Below are 20,354 nucleotides of genomic sequence, written 5' to 3'. Positions count from 1 at the left end.
GCCAGGCTGAATATTCCAGGAATAGTGTCTACACTGGACTTGTGTGCCATGAATCCCTGTAATCTCCAACATGCACATATCTGGCTTGCTCTGAAAGCAGAGTCCTGATTGGTTCAGCTGAAGTGGGACGAAGGTTTTCAATTGGCACCTTCTGTTGGCAAAGCCGCTTTGTGATTGGTCCATTGATTGGCTGGGCCCGGGATATGGCTGCCATGGACCCAGATGAGTGGCTAAAAGTGAGTTAGTGTAATCCGACTGGGGACACTGGCAGTAGGTGCTTGCCTTGCCAGCGATGCCCACATTTCATTAATAAGTTTTAAAAATTGGCAGCAACAGCATTTTGAACCATGTTTGCAGCTACATGGGAAACACCAGTGAACTGATACTTAATTTTAATAATCATTATTAAATACAAGTATAAAAAGTATCCAATAACTCCGATCCCCGTTTTTGTAAAAAATCGGTATGTCATCACTTCAAACATGCTCCACATATTCTCAACACTTTTTACGTTAATGAGGTTCCCCTGAAATGGCTGCCTGTTTTATTGGATACTGGCTTATAGCAGTGGCTGATGACAGTGTTTAGTCCTGGAACACTTCCCCTTCCCTAAGCCAGTTGCAAACACCCTCCTGCCAACTTGCCAGAGTTCAGATAAAATAACGGACGAGGGATTTGGTTTGGAACCTTCCTATTGAAATAGGAACATGCTCTCGATCCTGTTGCGTCGTTCAATAACATGATGGCTGATTGATTACTGGAATCAGCTCCAACTTCCTGGCTGATCCTCAGAATCCTTGATGCTCGCTGAGTGCAAAACATAATACCTTATTTTCTTTTTCCCATAGACTTGCAATATTTTCCTTTTTCAAACATATCTCCAATTCCCTTTTTGTATTTTTCGCCACCACCCATTCCGGCCTCCCAGACTCTGGCAACTCGTAGAGTAAAACAGGTTACTTCTTACCTTCTCTAAGTCTCTTTCCAGGTATGTTTAATGACCCGTCCTGTCTCTACATAGCATTGTACGGCATAGAAAGGGGCCTTTAAGGTCATCACGTGCATGGTTACCCTTTTGCCCATCTATGCTAATCCAATTTGCCCGCATTAGGACCATATCTTCTGATGCCTTGACTATTTCTATCTAAATACCTCCCAAACATAGCAATTGAATCTCATTCCATCACATCCTCTGACAGTGTTTTCCAAAAATCAACCACTCTCCACGTAAACAAAAACTTACCCCTAATATCCCCTTTAAAATTTCTTCCTCTCACCTTTTGTTTCAATATACCTACAATGAGAAAAATAGATTTTGGCTATCTACCCTATTGATGCCTCTCATAATCCTATCAAGTCGCACCTCAGCCTCTCTAGATCCAGGGAAAACAAACCCAATCTATCCAAACTCACCTCCAATCCGGGCAACATCTTGGTGAATCTCCTCTGCACTTTCTCCAGTACAATCCCATCCTTCCTACAGTATGTGTGAACTACACACAATACTCTAAGTAACATATTGCAAGTACTTATGCAAAGTGAGTAAGCACTACAGAATCCCATACACATGAGCAAATACCCCAAGCCCTTCAAGATTGAGCAGAAGTTTGAAGATTTATCATAACTACTTGTCTAGGCATAGACCATTACAACCATTGATGGCCTGTCGGTAGGAACTCATCATGATCCTTTTTGATTCCCTCTTTAGCTGGAATCCTCCTGGACCATGGTACCTTATTCCCTGTGGATAGTGGCTAACTTGTCCATATCAGCCATGAATGCATTCCAGGGCTTGGACTCCACAGCTGTCCGAGGGAGAAGATTCACCACCCTCAAGAGAAGAAATTCCTCCTTGTCTCAAATGGACGACCACACATTCTGAAACTATGCTCGCTAGTTCTAGTATTACAAGGGGAACCCTCCCCTTGGTATCCACCTAGTCAAACCCCCTGATCTCAGAATTTTACATTTCAAATATTTATCTACTTCCTACTTATCTGCTACCCACAATGATCCAACCTCCACAACCCTCTGGGGAAGAGAATTCCATAGGTTTGCAAGAAGTACCTACCCACCTCAGTTTTAAATGACCAACCTTAAAATTATAATTATGTCCCCTCATTCAAGATTCTCCCATGAGTGGAAACATCTCAACATATATCCCCTTATATGCTTCAATAAGATTATTCTTCTAAACTCTAATGAGTACAGAATCAACCTTTCCTAATAAGAAAGGCCCGTCATCCCAGGTAACAACCCACTGAACCTTTGGTGAATTATCAAAGGATACCCCTCCTTAAATAAGACAGACAAAACTGTATTGCAGGTCATCTCAGTGACAGGGATAACTCCGACTAGAATGCAAATAATGGATCACATTCTATCAAGGATATTGTTTTGCTTAAAGTGACATTCACACAGGTGCTCTACTTTTTTTTGCCCTTCATTTAAAGACTCTGGTCTCAGAGGAATAAAGTTTACATCATTTATTCCAACACTGCCTTTACTGCAATAAACAACAGCATTTCACTCCATCTCTCTCTCTCTGGGATTCCAAAATGATTTTCTCATTTTGTTTCCTGGAAGTTGGCTCAACTCTTCCATAAGGACAAAGCATTATCCAAAAAAAAAGTCAGGTGTGGATCCAGCTAGTAATTCGGGTAAGTTCTGGGAGATAGGATGCTGGGCAAGGAAGGAGGAGATCCTGAAGGTGGAACCCACATTCAGTTCTTGACCAACTGTATTGCTTTTCCATCCATATTGCAACATGAACCAAGTAGGGGTTACAGCGAACAGGAGATTTTGGATAAAGCAAAGATAATTTTTCTGCTTCCTCACTTTAGGAGCTGGAATCATTGGAATTTATGGCATGGATGGAAGCCATTCAGCCAATGGACTTTAGGCTAATCCTACCCAGCACTCAATCCGCAGTCCTTCTAGTTAAAGCTCTCAAAGTGGTCATCAATCTCAATGTGGCTCCTGCCTCCACCAAACCTTGAGGTAGTGAATTCAAAACCCCTGCCATTTGCTGAGTGAAATACTTTTTCTCAACATACCTTTCTGCTAATTAAACCAAATCTACACCCCTTGTTACTGACCTCTCTCTGCTTGGGGAAATGGGTCCTTTCTGGTTGATCTGTCTGGGCCTCTCTGAATTGTATACACCTCAATTAAATTCTAAAAAAAAAGCAACACTATGCAGTCTCTTCTGTCTCAATAGAAATTTCATGAAGCAGGTGGCAAGATGGTGCCAGAGCATGGTGACTCGTTGCAAGCTTCTCTCTGTAGATCTGCTCATTACTTCTATTAAATCATTCTACTCTTTTAAATCTAAATTCTATGATAAAATGGACTCTTGACCTCACAATCTACCTCCTTATGTCCTTGCACCTTACCTGCCTGCCTGCACTGCACCTTCTCTGTCACTGTATCACTATATTCTGCATTCTGTTATTGTTTTCCCTTATACTACCTTGATGCACTGATGTAATGAAATGACCTGTATGGATCGCATGCAAAGCAAAGTCTTTCCCTGTACCTTGATACATGTGACAATGATAAACCAATTTACCAATTGAAAACCTTGAAAATCAAAAACACTGGAGGAGTTGGAAATGTGAAACAGAAACAGAAAATGCTGGAAATACTCAGCAGGTCAGGCAGCATCTGTGGTGAGAGAGAGCTAATGTTTCAGCTGGAAAGCACATTATCTCTTCATCCACAGATTCCTCATAGACTCATGGAGACAAACAGGACAGAAACAGGCCCTTCGGCCTGCCATGTCCATACTGGCTGTCAAGGACCTATCCTGACTAATCCCATTTACCAGCGCTTGGCAGGCCTAACCAAAGCGTTTGCAGCATTTACGGCCATAGAACTTGAATTGGAAATATACCTACTTTGGGCACTTGATTGATGCTGAGGAGACGAGGTAATTTTAAGCTCAGCATTCCTGAAGTTATTTTGGTGTTTTGGCCCAATATAGTGTCTTCTTCTTGGACAGGCTGAGTGTGTGCTGGTGTCCACGGGTCCTCTGCAGTCTCCCTGACTCAGCAGGCCTTTTCATTCGTTCCGTCCTGGGCACTTGACCCTGGCTGCAGCACATCGGCACTAAGGGGGAAAGCATACATGTGTCATCGTCAAGGCAACGCAGATATAAGTGACTGTCAGAGGCACTAACTTTTGACCAAAAAGCCACTCCTTTACCAATTCACTGTAGCTTTATCTCTTCCAGTTTGCATCTCAGTCTCCTCACAAAACATGCTTTGTCATGCCAAGATAACAGGATGAATGACTGTCCAGAGAATGTAAATTAATAGTTCGACTGTTTCCTGATAATAAACTGAGAGCCACACAAAGACTACATTTTACAGTCCACCCACAATTTATAACTGCTATGTATTAAGTTACGAGTGTTTCTCGAATAGAAGCCTCAAATGTGCACAATGGTGGTTCAGTTCTTGGCAGTGAAACTGAATTCAACAATGTCTTTAATCTCTTGCTTTCACATCTCACAATGGCCCAGTCAATGAGAGCAGTGCTGAGGAAATACTCCACCATATAGATTGGACAGCCCCTAACTGGACTCCCAGTTTGTGCTGAACTTTAGGATTCCCAGGGTCGACAATTAAAGAGCAGGAGGAGGCCATTTGGTCCCACAAGCCTGCTGTACAACTCCGTTGGATCTTGGTGAACTGCTTCAGAAATTCATTCTTCCCATCTTTGCTACAAAAACTCTCAATAATTAATATTGATCAAACTAAGTCTTAAAAATTCCAATTGATCCTTCGCTTATACAGAAGCTCCACACTCTCTCTCTGCCATCAGTAAACCGTAGCTGCAGTTCTCACTGCCTGCAGAATGCACTCCAAGACTTCAAGAGGATGTTCCAAAATGGCCTAGAGCAGCAGGTGCATGGGAGCACCACCTGCAGCAGGTTCTTCTTCAAATTGCACACCACCCTGTCTTGGAAAGCTATCATCATTCCTTTATCTAAATACTGGAACTCACTTCCTACCTTCAAGGCATGGACTACAGCAGTTCAAGAAGGCAGCTCACTACCCACTTCTAAAGAACAATTTGGCATGGGATAAACACTGGCTTAGCCAGTTACACCCACATTCGCTGAGAGAGTAAAAGTATTCCAAGGGAGGGAGTGTCAGATTTCCACTCCTTTCTATGTGGAAATACTTCCCTGATGCTGTTTCTGAATGACCTGGCCCCTGTTTTAAGACTATGTCCTTGGTTTCTATAATGGATGAGCAGGAGCACCTGTCAGGGTTCCTGATCCTGATCATTACATAAGGTCTATATCTGCGGACAATGCAAGGTCAGACTCTCAACACACTGCCTTCAGATGCACGCTCTGCTTGACACTGCCTGTCGAAACTCGGAAAGAATGGTACCTGGGACAGGTTCAAGAGAGCTGCTTACAATAACCTTCTATATCCTACATGCTTCTCAGAAAGCAACTCATATGCACCAAAGAGAAGAAACAAAGACAATTTGAGATGGGTGAGGAATTTTTAGTCTAAAATTACTCTGATGCCACAATCATGCCCTTCCTGTAATTCCCATGTTTATGATCCATGCTTGCTTCTATTTTCTGCTTCCCTATACAGTAAATGTGAACCCACCCAGACAAGGTCTGGAAGCAATAAAACTTTTTGAAATGTCCAGACTTTTATGTTTCCTTGGCTAAGCCTTACAGATTAACTGGGAGTTTTCTGGATCCCAGCCTTGCTTTTCCCTTTGGATAAACGTTTATCTTGTGCTTTACTGATGTCTCTCATCTCCCTGCAGGTTATGTGAAGGAATCTCTATATAGCATCCATTTAAAGGAGATGGTTTCTGTGGAAAATGGGAATCTCTGTAGACTGGTGGACATCGAATTGCCAACTCACTCAAACTGTCAATGATTTTTGTTTTGAGGAGAAATTGAAGCATTGAAAGCCATGGGATTAATATTTTACAGAATGGCTGTAGTAGGTGTCACAGAAAGGGTTAAATTATGATGTCTGGTCACATAGATATTTCCTGACCTATAACTTGTGGCTATGCAACTCCTTTAACCTGGTAAAACATCCAAGGTGGATCACAAGGCACTAAACAACTAAAATTTGATACTGTTTCACATGAGATATCAAGTGATTAATAGCTTGGTTAAATAAATAGGTTTTAAGGAGTGTCTTAAAGGAGAAAGGGACTGGAAAACTGAAGATACAGCCACTAAAGGTCGAGGAAAGAGGATTACTGTAAAATTAAGGTATTTAAAATGATAAATGATAGAGTAGGTAACATTTTTCATCTGCTGAACAAGGAGGCAAAATTAGACACAGGAGTAAAAGCAGGAAACATTTCTTCACATAAGCAGTATTAGAAGTCTGTAATCAAAAGCAGAAATCAGCAGAAGTTGGAAATCTAAAATAAAAGCAGAAGTGGTGTAAATATTCAACAGATCAGGCAGCATCTGTGGGAAGAGAAGCAGGGTTAATGTTTTAGGTTGAACACCCTTCGTCAGGATAGTTTACTCCATTGAATAGCAACAGTCCAAAATCAGGTGCTCGTTCAGAGGTAAGCATGTTATGCTTCTCATGTTTGTCATGCTGCAGCCATCTCAAAGGCACAACAGTCAATCAAAAGATGAACCTTGGTTGGTGCAGATTCATTGGGTTGAAGGCCCTGTTTCTGTTTTATGTCTCAATAACTCTAATTTACCTACCAGCACGTCTGTGAAACGTGGGAGAAAACCAGAGTACCCTGGGGAAGTCCTCATGGTCACAAGCAGAACATGCAAACTCCACACAGACAGTATCTGTGGTCAAGCTGACTGGAGCTGTGAAGCAGCAGCACTACCTGCTGTGGCACTATGGCACCCTTTTCACCATTGAGGCATTTCTGAATACTGTCGTACTTAATTCAGTAACAGATCAGAGAAGGTGGGGTATTTATGGGACGGTGGGGTGGTGGGGATTGGGAGTGGGAGGTAAGGCTGGGTTACAAATGAAGCTGTACTTATAAGAGCAGAGGGAACAGGATGACCGCTGCTCAATTCTAGTCTCACATCGGACAAATATTTCACTGAAGCATCGTGGAATCAGGTGTTATCCAAAACTGAGACAGTTATGGAAATTAACCAAAAAAAAAGCAACAAATCTCCAACAAGTATCGCAGTGGTCTTTAAAATGCATTGTTGGTTGAAGGTCAATAGGATTCACCATAACATTTAGGACCTAGGGTTGTTAGTAAGTTCACCTGTGTGTGATTTGTCCACTGACCTTGCACATTCTTGTTTATGTATTCGTTGTATTTAGGATGTGGACATCACTAGCAAGACCAGCATTTAGTGTAATCTCCAGCTGCCCCGAAACAGGGTAACTTGCTGTGTCCTTTTAGAGTCATCCACATTACTGTAGGTAATATGTAGGATAGGTGAGGATGGCAAATTTCATATAGAAAAGTACAGCTAGTCTGAGCAATGATCCAGTGCTTTCCTGGTCATCATTGCTAGGACTGGCTGTATTTTTCTATATGAATTACAAATTATTAACTAGGTTTAAATTCCATAGCTGTCGTGGCGGGATTTGAACTCACATCCTTAGCCCAGGAACTTAACCAATGTGCTACCAACTCACCTGAGCCTCTCCCACATATATTCTGTGGTGCTCCAATTCCTACTCAATAGCCCAACCTTCTCAATGCTTAAACTCAGAATTTTCATCATTTTGAGGTTTTTCCTGCTTAACTATCACCAGCCCAGCGGTCATCCTGTTCCCTCTGCTCTTATAAGTACAGCATTTGTAACCCAGCCTTACCTCCCACTCCCAATCCCCACCATCCCACCGTCCCATGAATACCCCACCTTCTCTGATCTGTTACTGAATTAAGTACGACAGTATTCAGAAATGCCTCAATGGTGAAAAGGGTGCCATAGTGCCACAGCAGGTAGTTCTGCTGCTTCTCAGCTCCAGTCAGCTTGACCACAGATACTGTCTGTGTGGAGTTTGCATGTTCTCTTTGTGACCATGAGGACTCTGGTTTCCTCCCACATTTCACAGACGTGCTGGTAGGTAAATTAGAGTCATTGAAACATAAAACAGAAACAGGGCCTTCAACCCAATGAATCTGCACCAACCATCAAGCACACACTTACACTAATCCCCATATATACTCCCCACATTTCCATCAACTCCCTCCCGGCTCTATCACTCACCTGCACACTAGGGGCAATTTACAGCAGACGATTAATCTACCAATCCGTATGTCTTTGGGATGTGGAAGGAAACGAGCATCCAGGGGAAACTCACATGGGAGAGCATGCAGACTCCACACAGACAGCACCGGAGGTCAGCACTGAACCCGTGTCACTTGAGCTGTGAGGCTGCAGCTCTACAAGCTGCGCACTGTGCCACTCTAAATTGGCCACTGTAAGTTACCCCATAGTTTAGGGAAGTGGCAAAAGATCCAAAGGAGTGTTGATGAGCTACATGAAATAAAGTGGGGGCAATGGGACTGATGGGATTGCTCGGTTGGGAGCTTGCATGGAACTGATGGGCCGAATGGTCTTCTTCTGTGTTGTAACAACTAAAAAAGATGATCACATTGTTGTTTGTGGGATCTTGCTCTGCACAAACTGGCTGCCAAATTTCCTACATTACAAAAGTACTCCACTGGTTTTGAAAGGCTTTGGAAAGTTCTGAAAAGATATGAAAAGTGCTATAGAAATGCAACTCTATCCTTTATTCTAACTACCTTAGAAACTATACAGATCTGTATAGTACAGATCTGTGCCAAAATCTGTCACCGAATCACAAACATTGTCTGGTACTCATCTTGGTTTGAATTTCTCTAATGATATTATCAGAGTCTTTGTTTCAATGGAAAATGCACGTAGCAGACTCAGTTTGGTAAGTTCAGGTATTTAATGACTCTGACCTAAATTTAAGAATTACCAGCATTAAATAGATCCAGCACTTCAATTGGCAGTTTGTCTCTGCCTTGCCATCGTACGGCCTGACATTCCAGAGATTGCTCCATCAGAGATTCTGTCCATTCCATCTTATACCTAATGAAGATTAATTGCTTCCCCGTGTCTGCGTGGGTTTCCTCTGGGTGCTCCGGTTTCCTCCCACATTCAAAAGACGCATGGGTTAGGAAGTTGTGGGCATGCTATGTTGGTGGCGGAAGCGTGGCGACACTTATGGGCTGCCCCCAGAACACTCTATGCAAAAGATGCATTTCACTATGTGTTTCGACGTACATGTGACTAATCAAGATATCTTATCTTATCTTAAATGCACCTTCGTGTAGAGTGTTCTGGGGGCAGCCCGCAAGTGTGCCCACAACTTCCTAACCCGTACGTCTTTGGAATGTGGGAGGAAACCGGAGCACCCGGAGGAAACCCACACAGACACGGGGAGAATGTACAAACTCCTTACAGACAGCAGCGGGATTTGAACCCAGGTCGCTGGCACTGTAAAGCATTACACTAACCGCTACACTACCGTGTGTTTCGATGTACATGTGACTAATAAAGAAATCTTATCTTATCTTATCCTCAGGCTGCATCTACAGCTCTTTCATATTCCAGCAAGAGAAGAACAACACCTCATATTAGAGTCATAGAGCTTTACAACACAGAAACTGGCCCTTCAGCCCAACTCGTCCATGCTGACCAAGTTGCCTACCTGAGCTAGTTCCATTTGCCTGCATTTGGCTCATAACACTCAAAACCTTCCTATCCATGTACTTGTCCAAATGTCTCTTAAATGTTGTAATTGTACGCACCTCTACAGCTTTCTCTGGCAGTTTGTCCTATATACCCACCATCCTCTGTGTGAAAATCTTGCCCCTCAGGTCCCTCAGATTTAAAGCTTTCCCCCTCACCTTAAATCTATGTCCCCCAGTTTTAGACTCCCTTATCCTGGGAAAAAGAATGTGACCATTCACCTTATTTATGCCCCCCATGACTATGAACCACTATAAGGTCACCCCTCAGCCTCCTTCGCTCCAGGGGAAAAAGTCCCAGTCTTTCCAGTCTCTCCTTATAACTCAAGCCTTCCAGTCCCAACAACACCCTAGTGAATCTTTCCTGCGCCCTCTCAAGCTTAATGATATCCTCCCCATAGCTGGGCATCCAGAACTGCACACACTACTCCAAGTGCAGTCTCACCAACAACTTGTACAGTTGTAACATTACATCTCAACTCCTGTACTCAGTGCCCCGACCAATGAAGGCAAGCATGCCAAATGCCTTCTTCACCACCCTGTCTACCTGTGTCTCCACTTTCAGAGAACTATATACCTGTAACCTTTGGTATCTCTGTTCAACAACACTCTCCAGGGTCTTGCTACTTATTGTGTAAGCCCTGCCCTGATGTAACTTACCAAAATGCAGCACCTCGCACTTGTCCAAATTAAAGTCCATCTGCCATTCTTTGGCCCACTACACCAGTTGATCTAGATCCCATTGTAATCTTAGCTAACCCTCTTCACTCTCCACTATACCACCAGTTTTGCTGTTATCCGCAAACTTACTCACCATGCCAACTAATTCCGCCTGGGTAGTATACATGGTATGAACATCGAATTTTCCAATTTCAGGTAACCTGCAACCCCTGTGCTCCTTCCTCTGTCCTTCTGATCCACCCCAGTTCTCACACTCCCATTTTGCCAATTCCCTCCAGCTCCCTGTCATCCAGGTTCGTTTCCCTCCCCCACCTGGCTCCATCTGCCTATCACCCCTCCCTTATCTGGCTCCACTTATCCCCTTCCTTACTTATCAGTATCTGCAGCCTCTTGTGTCTCCACTTATCACCTTCCAGCCTCTGTCTCCATCTTCATCTCCCCCTCCCCCTCCCCTCACATGGCTCCAGCTACACCTTTAATCGCTTGTACCTTATCTTTCTCTACCTATCGTCCACCAACTGCAGTCTCCCAACTCCACACCTCCCCCCTTCCTCCCCCACCTGGCACCACCTGCCCATCTTCTCCCTCCACGCCCAATTCCGCCTATTGCCGGCCAGCCCCCGCCCAACACCTCCCTCTCACCTCTTTATGCTGGCTGTCTTCCCCCTCCTCCCTCAGTCCTGATGCAGGGTCTCGACCTGAAGCATCACATTCCACAGATGCTGCCTGACCTGTTAAGTTTCTCCAGCTGCTTGTCCTTTGTTCCAGAGAGCCTCCCCCTGTACCTTGCCCCTTCCCACGTACCTTACCCCTCCCCTGTACCTTGCCCCTCCCCTGTACCTTGCTCCTTCCCTTGTACCTTACCTTGCAGATCCTTCTCCAGTAAGTATCTACATTGCAACCATGCAAATGATAAGATGCATTCTCCATGCATGGTTGCAATGATTCTACCTGGCCCTTTGTCATGTTGGTGACTGCCAGCAGGCTATTGCGCCATGGGCTGCATTGCAGCTGAGTCTGGCCACACTCTCACTCATTGTCCCCTTGCATACTTCCCCAGCAATAGTCACTAAAGGTGGCCAGAAGCAAGGATTTGTCCTCTCCTTAACCCAAAAATCCTCAGGTAACAACTTGATGGTGAAATTCACCACCGCTTCCATTTCATCAGCACAGACTCTGCTTGTCTGAGGTAAAGAGTGGATAAAGAGAAAGACATAGAACCAGCACTAAGCAGTGATCTTGCTCCTCTGCGCATTTCTGAGACCTGGTCTACCTGCATCTCAAAGCACTGAAGAGATACCACCAATGCTGCCTTTGTAAAATCCTCCAAATCCGATGGTAGGATAAGTGAACCAATATCAATGTCCTGTCCCACACTAATGTTCCCAGCACTGAGAATTACACTCAATTGGCTCTGTTGGACAGGCCACATCACAGATACCAGTCTCCCAAACCAGATACTCCATTCCAAGCTCTGCCACAGGAAGAGATTACTTGGTGGATAAAGGACCAGACTTAAAGCTGCTCTCTAATCCTCAAAAAATCATCGCCAACAACTCCTGGGAATCCCTGACCCATGACCACTCAAGGTGGAGAAGAAGAAATGAGAATGTCACTGAGAACCTCAAGTCCAGGCATCAGGAGCACACAGAAGCCTGGAGTAAATGGCAGAAGGAATGTACCAGCTTACAAACTACCCCCACCCCCACCCATCTTATCAGCTTGTCTGTGGGCCTCACATTGGCCTCATCAGTCACATCATAACCCACAGATGTGGAGTGGAAACTAGTCATCCCTGATCCTGCAGAACTGCTTAAAAAGAATTACATTTGGGGATGAGCAAATGCCAGAATTAAGAAATTAAACCATGAAAGACAACCTGTTAAGACACCGTCCCTTTAAGAGGAAGCTTCTGGGGAACAGAATGTCTCAGGAACGTTAACCCAATACAGATCTTTTTTTGCATTGTTTTCCTTTGGTTCTCAGTTTCTCGCCTTCTCTTACCAGAAGTAAAGCTGCTAATGGCTCACAGATCCCACAGCTTCCACGCTGTGCCAACGTATGGAGTGATGGCTTGTTTCAGCAGACTTGTGCCTGGCTAAATGCCAGTAGTTTACTGGAGTGTGTCATCTAGCTCGAGACTCCGAGTCCCAGCAAATAACTCTTCTCCTTTGTCTCCAGTTTTGCAGTTCAAAGCTACATTTAGTCAGGGGTCACTTTGCAAAGCAGTCAAAACAGAGCACACATGCAACCTTCTGTGTCCCTCCAACCTTGCTACCACCTCGTGCCTGGTGCTAGGGCTGAGTGCAGGCAGCTAGACCGATCGGAAGCATTTCATGGCTCAGTCACACTGCAAGTGAAAGGGTTTAGTCCCAATGGCAGGGAATGTCTTCCAAATGCAAAAAAATAGCATGAGATAATGAAAGTCATTGCGCCTTGATTAAAGGGCAATAGTTTAACTACAGAACTAGCAATTGCTTAGGAAATTAACTCCTTGTCTGTCCTGAAGCTATGCACTGCTTGGTTCAAAGAGTGTCACTGCCCTTTACTCTCTAGTCTCTTCAACAGTGATTCTGCTCAGTTAGATTGCACAGATTACTGGGTAATGATCTGGAAATAGCCTGGCTGCTAACTAGAGCAGCTAATTTATGTATCTGCTATTGCTAGAGAAATAAAGGACTGCAGATGCTGGAATCTAGATGAAAAACACGATGATGCTGGAGGAACTCAGCAGGCCAGGCAGCATCCGTGGAGAAAAGCAGGCGGTCAACGTTTCGGGTCAGGACCCTTCTTTGGGACCGCTATTGCTATCCTTTCACAAATAGGTGAGTTAGTTAATTGGCAGAAGGATCAAAGGGGCGATGGTGGGCATCTGAGAGAAAATAAGTTGTGGGATAACAGGGAAGTGTCAGGAAGACCGCAGATGCTGGAATCTGGAGCAAAAAAACAAACTGCTGGAGGAACTCAGCGGGTCAGGCAGCATCTGGTCGACGTTTTGGTTTGAAACCCTGCTCCAGGACTGGGAATGTGGGGGGGTGGGGGGGGGGGGGTGAGTGGCCGGTACAAAGAGGTGAGAAGGAGGGGAGAGGCAAGGGCCTTTTACACCTGGCTCCATCTGTCTCCTCACCTGGTTCCACCTATTGCCAGTCAGCCCCTGCTTCACCCCTCCTATTCACCTCTGTGTACTCCACACACCCCCCCTCCCACACTCTCAGTCCTGATGCAGGGTGTTGACCCGAAACATCGACCATCCGTCTGTCTCCACGGATGCTGCCTGACCCACTGAGTTCCTCCACCAGTTTGGTGATTTCTTTCTGAATGATGCCCTCATTGTGAGGTGCCCAGCATTTGCAGCATTTCCTCCCTTCCAAAATAGTATAATCCATCTTTTCCATGTGGGCATTGTCCCTTTACGGAGATAGGATGAAACATTGAGACGTAAGAAGATTCACAGATGTTTGTGACACCAACACGTTTCTTGACAAGCCTGATTTTCAACCTATTAGAAAAGAATGTTCAATTAGTCTTCATTTACATATTTGTCTCCATTCATGACCCATGTGCTGTTGTCATGTTAACATCATTATTTCAGATGAAGTGCTGGTAAATCTTTCGTCTCTTGAGAAAAGATGTTAGTGAACTTTAATTCTTTATTTTCCTTCTGGTTGGAATCATTTTTTTTCAGTCTGGGTGTAGAGTGTCTCCAAATAAATTGGTCATAATCTAACTGGTGATTATGGTACTGTTGGGATGAAGTTAACACCCTAAGTATTTAAGATGCCTACACTAATGATTCAGGTCTGATTTCAAATCCCACCCTATAACCAAGGAATGTAAATTCTGTTAACTAATTGCAAATAGAGAATAAAAAGCTTAATTGTTAAAGTGAACCTGTTTGATCATTGTACCAGATCAACTAGTTTTCTTATATCTTCTAGTATCTTATAAATTCATTCTGACATAATGTGACTCCAGATCCTTAGCAAGACAACTGGCTCTGAATTTCCCATGGAAGTTCAAGGGTAATTAGGAATAGGTAACAATATAAACCACAAGAAACTGCAGAGAGTTGTGGACACAGCCCAGCGCATCACAGAAACCAGCCTCCCCTCCTTGGACTCTGTCTTTACCTCTCACTGTCTTGGTGAAGCAGCCAGCATAATCAAAGACCCCACCCACCCGGTCATTCTCTCTTCTCTCCTCTTCCGTCAGGCAGAAGATACAGGTGCCTGAGGGCACGTACCACCAGACTTAAGGACAGCTTCTACCCCACTGTGATAAGACTATTGGACGGTTTCCTTATATGATGAGATGGACTCTTGACCTCATGATCTACCTTGTTGTGACCTTGCACCTTATAGCACTGCACTTTCTCTGTAGCTGTGACACTTTACTCTGTGCGATTATTGTTTTTACCTGTACTACATCAAGGTACTCTGTACTACCTCAATGCGCTCTGTACTAACCCAATGTAACTGTACTGTGTAATGAACTGACCCATACGATCGGTATGCAAGACAAGTTTTTCACTGTACCTCCGTACAAGTGACAATAATAAACCAATACCAATACCAAAACTAGATGATAATGGGATCTTGCTTGGCTTTTGAAGAATAGACTGAAGTCAAAGAAAAGCATCCCTTGAATGAATGATAGCATCATGTATCATGTCAGGCAAACCCACCATTTTATTATAATTTTGGTCATCAATGATATTGCAAAGAAAACACTAAGGCCCGTCCTTAAACTGCTGGGCAAAATTCTTGCAAACCCAGACTTCCAGAACAAATCTAAAGGCCTGACGGTAGCGTAGCGGTTAGCACGATGCTGTTACAGCGCCAGCGATCGGAGTTTGATTCCCGTCGCTGTCTGTAAGGAACTTGTATGTTCTCCTGTGTCTGCGTGGGTTTCCCCTGGTGCTCCGGTTTCCTCCCACATTCCAAGGGCATACAGGTAGGTTAATTTGGGTTTAAAATGGGCGGTGCGGACTCGTTGGGCCGGAAGGGCCTGTTACCACGCTGTAGATAAAATTTAAACTTAAAAATTTAATTAAAAAAAAACCAAAGCAATAATCCGGGCACTGACCCACTGGGAACATTTTGTGAATTTAGTGCATCTTTTATATAACCCAATTATGTGAACATTTAGATAATAAGGAGCAGTGATGTGATTCCTTGTGACATCATAAGTACGATATATTGCACTGTGAGTTGTGGCTGTAATGGTGATCACAGGGTAACCTCTGGTAAGGTGGTCCGTTCAGAATCTTTGACCTCCATTTCCCCCAAGTACAGATCCTATCACGTTTGGAATGTTTCTTTATTGAGTCCTAGTCGTAAACATTCTGCCAAACGAGCTACATTCTTTTGTACAGAACATAAGTCACAAAGTTAGAAGCAGAATAGCAGGTTATACGAGCTTGGTTGGGTTTGGGTTGGGTAATAATCTTCTTGATGCAATTATAAACTTGCCAAAGAAGAAACTGCATGGTGTGCTTTTCATGTCTCTTTGAGATTCCAGAGTGTTAAACAGCCATTTGGAATATTACTGTCATCCAAGGAATGCAGTAGGATAAAATACTGCAGATGCCTGACATCTGAAGTGAAAACAGAAACTCCTGCAAACACTCAGCAACTCAGGCAGCATCTATCGGCAGGGTAAAAGAGTTAACCATTCAGGTTCATGACCTTTTATCAGCATTGATATAAAGCCATGATGAAAAGACTATTAATGCCTGTTATAAAACTTAAAACATTCGTAGTTTCCAGTTCTGGAACATTAACTTTCAATTTCATTTCTTTCTCCATAGATACTGCCAGACTCCCTGAAGGGAGACCTGATAGAACTATATAAAATTATGGGAAGCATAGGTAGAGTACTTTTCCCAGGGTGGAAATGTCAAATACTAGCGGGCGTAGGTTTAAGATGAGAGGGGGAAAGTTTAAAGGAGATTTACAAGGCAAGTATTTTTTACAAGGGGAGTGATAGGTGCCTGGGATTCGCTGCCAGGGGAGATGAAGGAAGCAGATACAACAGCAATGTTTAAGAAGCATTTAGACAGGCACATGTACAGCCAAGGAATAGAGGGATACACACCATGTGCAGGTGGATGGGATTAGTTAGATTGGCATCATGGTTGGCATAACTAAAAGTGGATCGGAGGGCCTGTTCCTCTGCTGTACTGTCCTGTGTTCTATGCTGTATGTTCTATGCACCATTTTTTGCAGTAGTTAACTAGATATAGCAAGATCACATGAACAGTGATGTTCAGACCAATTGAGCCTGTTTCTTCCATTGCCCTCACAGAATTAAGATCAATCATGACTGGCCTTCATTAGTCAAGGCATTGAGTATAGGAGTTGGGAAGGTCTGTTGCACTTACATAGATGTTGCTGAGGCCACACTTGGAGTATTGTGTACAGTTTTGGTCACACTGCTACAGGAAAGATCTTATTAAACTAGAAAGAGCACAGAAAAGATTTACCAGGATGTTGCCTGGACTTGGGGACCTGAGTTACAAGGAGAGGTTGTGTAGACGAGGACTTTATCCCCCTGGAACATAGGAGAGTGAGGGGTGACCTGAGAGAGGTATATAAGGTCATGAGGGGCCTGGACAGGGCGAAAGCACATAGTCTTTTTCCCGGGGGTGGGGGGGGGGGGGGAAGGTGTGTTGCTGAAAACAAGAGAAGATAAGTTTAAGATCAGAGGCGAGAGATTTGAAAGGGACATCAGGGGCAGCTTCCTCATGCAAAGGGTGGTGTATATTTGGAATGAGCTGCCAGAAATAGTGGTTGAGGCGGGCACATTAGCAACATTTAAAAGCCACCTTGATAAGGTTTGGAGGGCTAAGGGCCAAACGCGGGCAGATAGGACTAGCTCGCTGGGTAATATAGTCGGCGTGGACGAGTTGGGCCAAAGGGCCTATTTCCATGCTGTATGACTCTATGACATCCAACCAAAAATACTCCACTGTGGAAAGAGCAGGGAAGTTTCCAACACTCCACACTTTTGTAAGGTGATTCAAGCAGAGCTCCTGAGCAACTGACTGAAAACTCATTACATAGCCACCTATCCAATACTCTGCCTTCATCAGCTCAGGTCCCACATGCCACTTGACGATCCCCATCTCTGCCCTTCCATTATCCTTCTAGTAGGGGTCACCCTGCATTGTTCTGTATCTCAGGGCAAATGCCAGATTCTCAGGGTAAAAAACTAACCAGAACGAAAAGGAAAAAAAAACATCTGTTCTCTCGTGGATTCTTGAACTGTCCAAATTTGGATTTGAACCAGAATGGCAGGCCTGGCTTAATAATCTACAGCAGCATCCCAAATGTTTATTTTATAGAGCATTAGCTTTCTGTGTGCCCATAAAATACAACATAAGAACATAGAACATATGCAGGAACAGGCCCTTCGCCCCACAACCTGCTCCTCTGCTGTTCTATGTTCTATGCTCAAGCATGATGCCAAATTAAAATAATCCCCTCTGCCTGCACGTGATCCATATCTCTCCAATCCCTGTGTATTTATTGCCTATCTAAAAGCCTCTTGAGCGCCACTGTCATATCTGCTTCCATTATCATCCCTGGCAGCCCATTTGAGGCACCTACTGTGTAAAAACAAACCTGCCCTGCACATTCCCTTTAAATATTCCCTCTCTCACCTTAAAGGCATGCTTTCTAGTATTCAACATTTTGACCCTGGGATAAAGATTCTGGCTGTCTACCCTATCTATGCCTCTCATAATTTTATAAGCTTCTATCAGGTCTCCCCTCAGCCTCCAATGCTCCAGAGAAAACAATCCAAGCATGTCCAACCTCTCCTTATAGCTCATACCATCTAATCCAGTAAAGAAGAAGGGATCAGATCAGGCCCTAAGATCCCTGAGTCTGTTTCTCCATTCAATAAGATGATGGCAGATCAAATTCACCCTCCGGTCTGATCCCCACGTTTCTTTCGTACCCTAGACCTGCCAGTTTGTAGATGTTGTTTGTCACGTGATCCAAGTCTCACTGTGAAAAAGAGAGGTTTATTGGTGTCCATAGGCATCACTTCTTAAACATGAAAAAATCCAACATCAACACAAAGTCATTGTGAATCTCACGTCTTTCCAAACTACGCTTTTCTGTTAGTAAACCTCTTTAACAGTCCCACTCTGCTTCTGTTTACCACTTGTTTAAATATTTCCCTGCTTTTACGATGTAATATTCCACACATTCTGACTTGAGGGGAAAAAGCAGAATGATTTGCAAAGGTCAGATGAACCATTTCTAGTTATACAGAATTTCTGTTAATGGCTTAACTTTCTGTTAGTTACAAATTAATCTCGGTCAGTGGGAAAATAATATTCTCATCATCCAGCAATAAACCTGCAGAGTTAACTTTTAAAATACCTTAATGTATCTTGCCAAAGGCAATTGGCAAACCTCTTGGCAACTGTATTGAGTCAACAGCTTGTACCCAAATATCACATTTAATGTTGCAAAATGTTCACGGGAGTTTTAGCAAACAGAATCTGTTAAGAATAAAATGAGGAGATGTTCATGTACCTTCACGAAAGGGTGTGCAGCAATTAAAGGAGGAGCATCACTTCTTCCTTCTTAGGGCAAATAGAGATGGGAAGGGAATGTTGGAAACATCTCATTGAAAGGAATAAAGGAAGGTAGATCTTGAGGAGTACTGCAGATGAGGAGGTAGAGAGGTTTAAAAATGGAAATACAGAATGGTGAAAGCATGATCACAAATGACCAAGCAATAGACACTGGGGAAGTGCAAGGTGTCATAATAAAGGAAAATTGGTTTACTATTGTCATATGTACTGAGGTACAGTGAAAAAATTTGTCTTGCATGCCATTGATACAGTACAACAGTGCATTGAGGTAGTACAAGGGAAAGCAGTGTTATAGTTACAGAGGAAGTGCAGTGCAGGCAGACAATAAGGTGCAAGGCTATAACGAGGTAGATTGTGAAGTCAAGAGTCCATCTTATCGTACTAAGGAACCATTTAATAGTCTTATAGTAGCAGAATAGAAGCTGTCCTTGAGCCTGGTGGTACGTGCTTTCAGGCTTTTATATCTACATGTGCTGAGCTGTGTCCACAACTCTCTGCAGTTGTGGAGTATAGAAAACATAGAACGTAGAGCATTTCAGCCCAGGAACAGGCTCTCTGGCCCACAATGTTTGTGCCCAACATAATGTCAAATTAAACTAAATCTCTTCAGCCACTACCTGATCCATATCCCTCCATTCCCTGCATGTCCATGTGTCTATCTAACAGCCTCTTAAACGCAAAAGGGATTGAAGGGTTGATTGGTTACAGTATCCTTGTGGGCTGCCCCCAGAATACTCTACACAAAAGATGCATTTCACTGTGTGTTTTGATGTACATGTGACTAATAAAGATATCTTATAACATATTCTGTAACACTACTTCAAAGAAGATTGAATGTTCCCCACAGTGGATTTGTCTCTATCAAACATCTAAAGTAGATTAGTTGGACAACAGACCACTGCAATTCAAACTGTTTCTCTGGTTTCCTACAGTACAGTGGTTACTACACTTTAAAATGCGTTGGGACATTATGACCTTTCTTGACGGGTTTCCACGAGTTAAGCTTGTACTGTCTCCTTCTACTCTAGGTTTGCGTTCTCAACTTTATGTCCCCATTGTTCCAAAAAAGCAGTGACACGGAATGTGCCCTCTGGTAACTTCGTACCATTGTGTATTCCTGAGTGTGAGGGTACAGGAGAAAGGAATCATCAACGTGCTTAAAACAAGCGGAGTCCTGTCATAGTTTACCCCTTCTCGCCCTAAGGACTGCCTTAGTTCAATTGCAGTGTAGCAACAAACTCTGGACTCTCTCTGACCCTTTGGTAACAAGTTAGTTGCATTGATGTAGGACTGAAGGGGAACTCTAGAGTCAGAGATGCCATCTCCTGTTAAACTG

General features: G+C 43.6%; 1 protein-coding gene across 4 annotated transcripts in view; it reads right to left on the bottom strand.

The window, feature by feature from the left end:
* LOC127584045 (membrane progestin receptor gamma-B-like) overlaps positions 1 to 20,354 on the bottom strand; it is a 98,445-nt gene that overhangs the window by 51,390 nt on the left and 26,701 nt on the right. For 3 of the 4 annotated variants that reach the window (XM_052040579.1, XM_052040578.1, XM_052040581.1), the window contains exon 2: positions 3,900 to 4,110. In XM_052040579.1, coding sequence (XP_051896539.1) covers positions 3,900 to 3,950 — 51 coding nt within the window. In that variant the 5' untranslated portion in view covers positions 3,951 to 4,110. Of the gene's footprint in view, positions 1 to 3,899; positions 4,111 to 18,243; positions 18,279 to 20,354 lie in introns of those variants that run through there. The other variant, XM_052040580.1, reaches the window with a different exon arrangement.

Source organism: Pristis pectinata, chromosome 28, assembly GCF_009764475.1.
Source record: "Pristis pectinata isolate sPriPec2 chromosome 28, sPriPec2.1.pri, whole genome shotgun sequence".
NCBI lineage: Eukaryota > Metazoa > Chordata > Chondrichthyes > Rhinopristiformes > Pristidae > Pristis > Pristis pectinata.
This window is presented reverse-complemented; position numbering and strand designations above follow the sequence as displayed.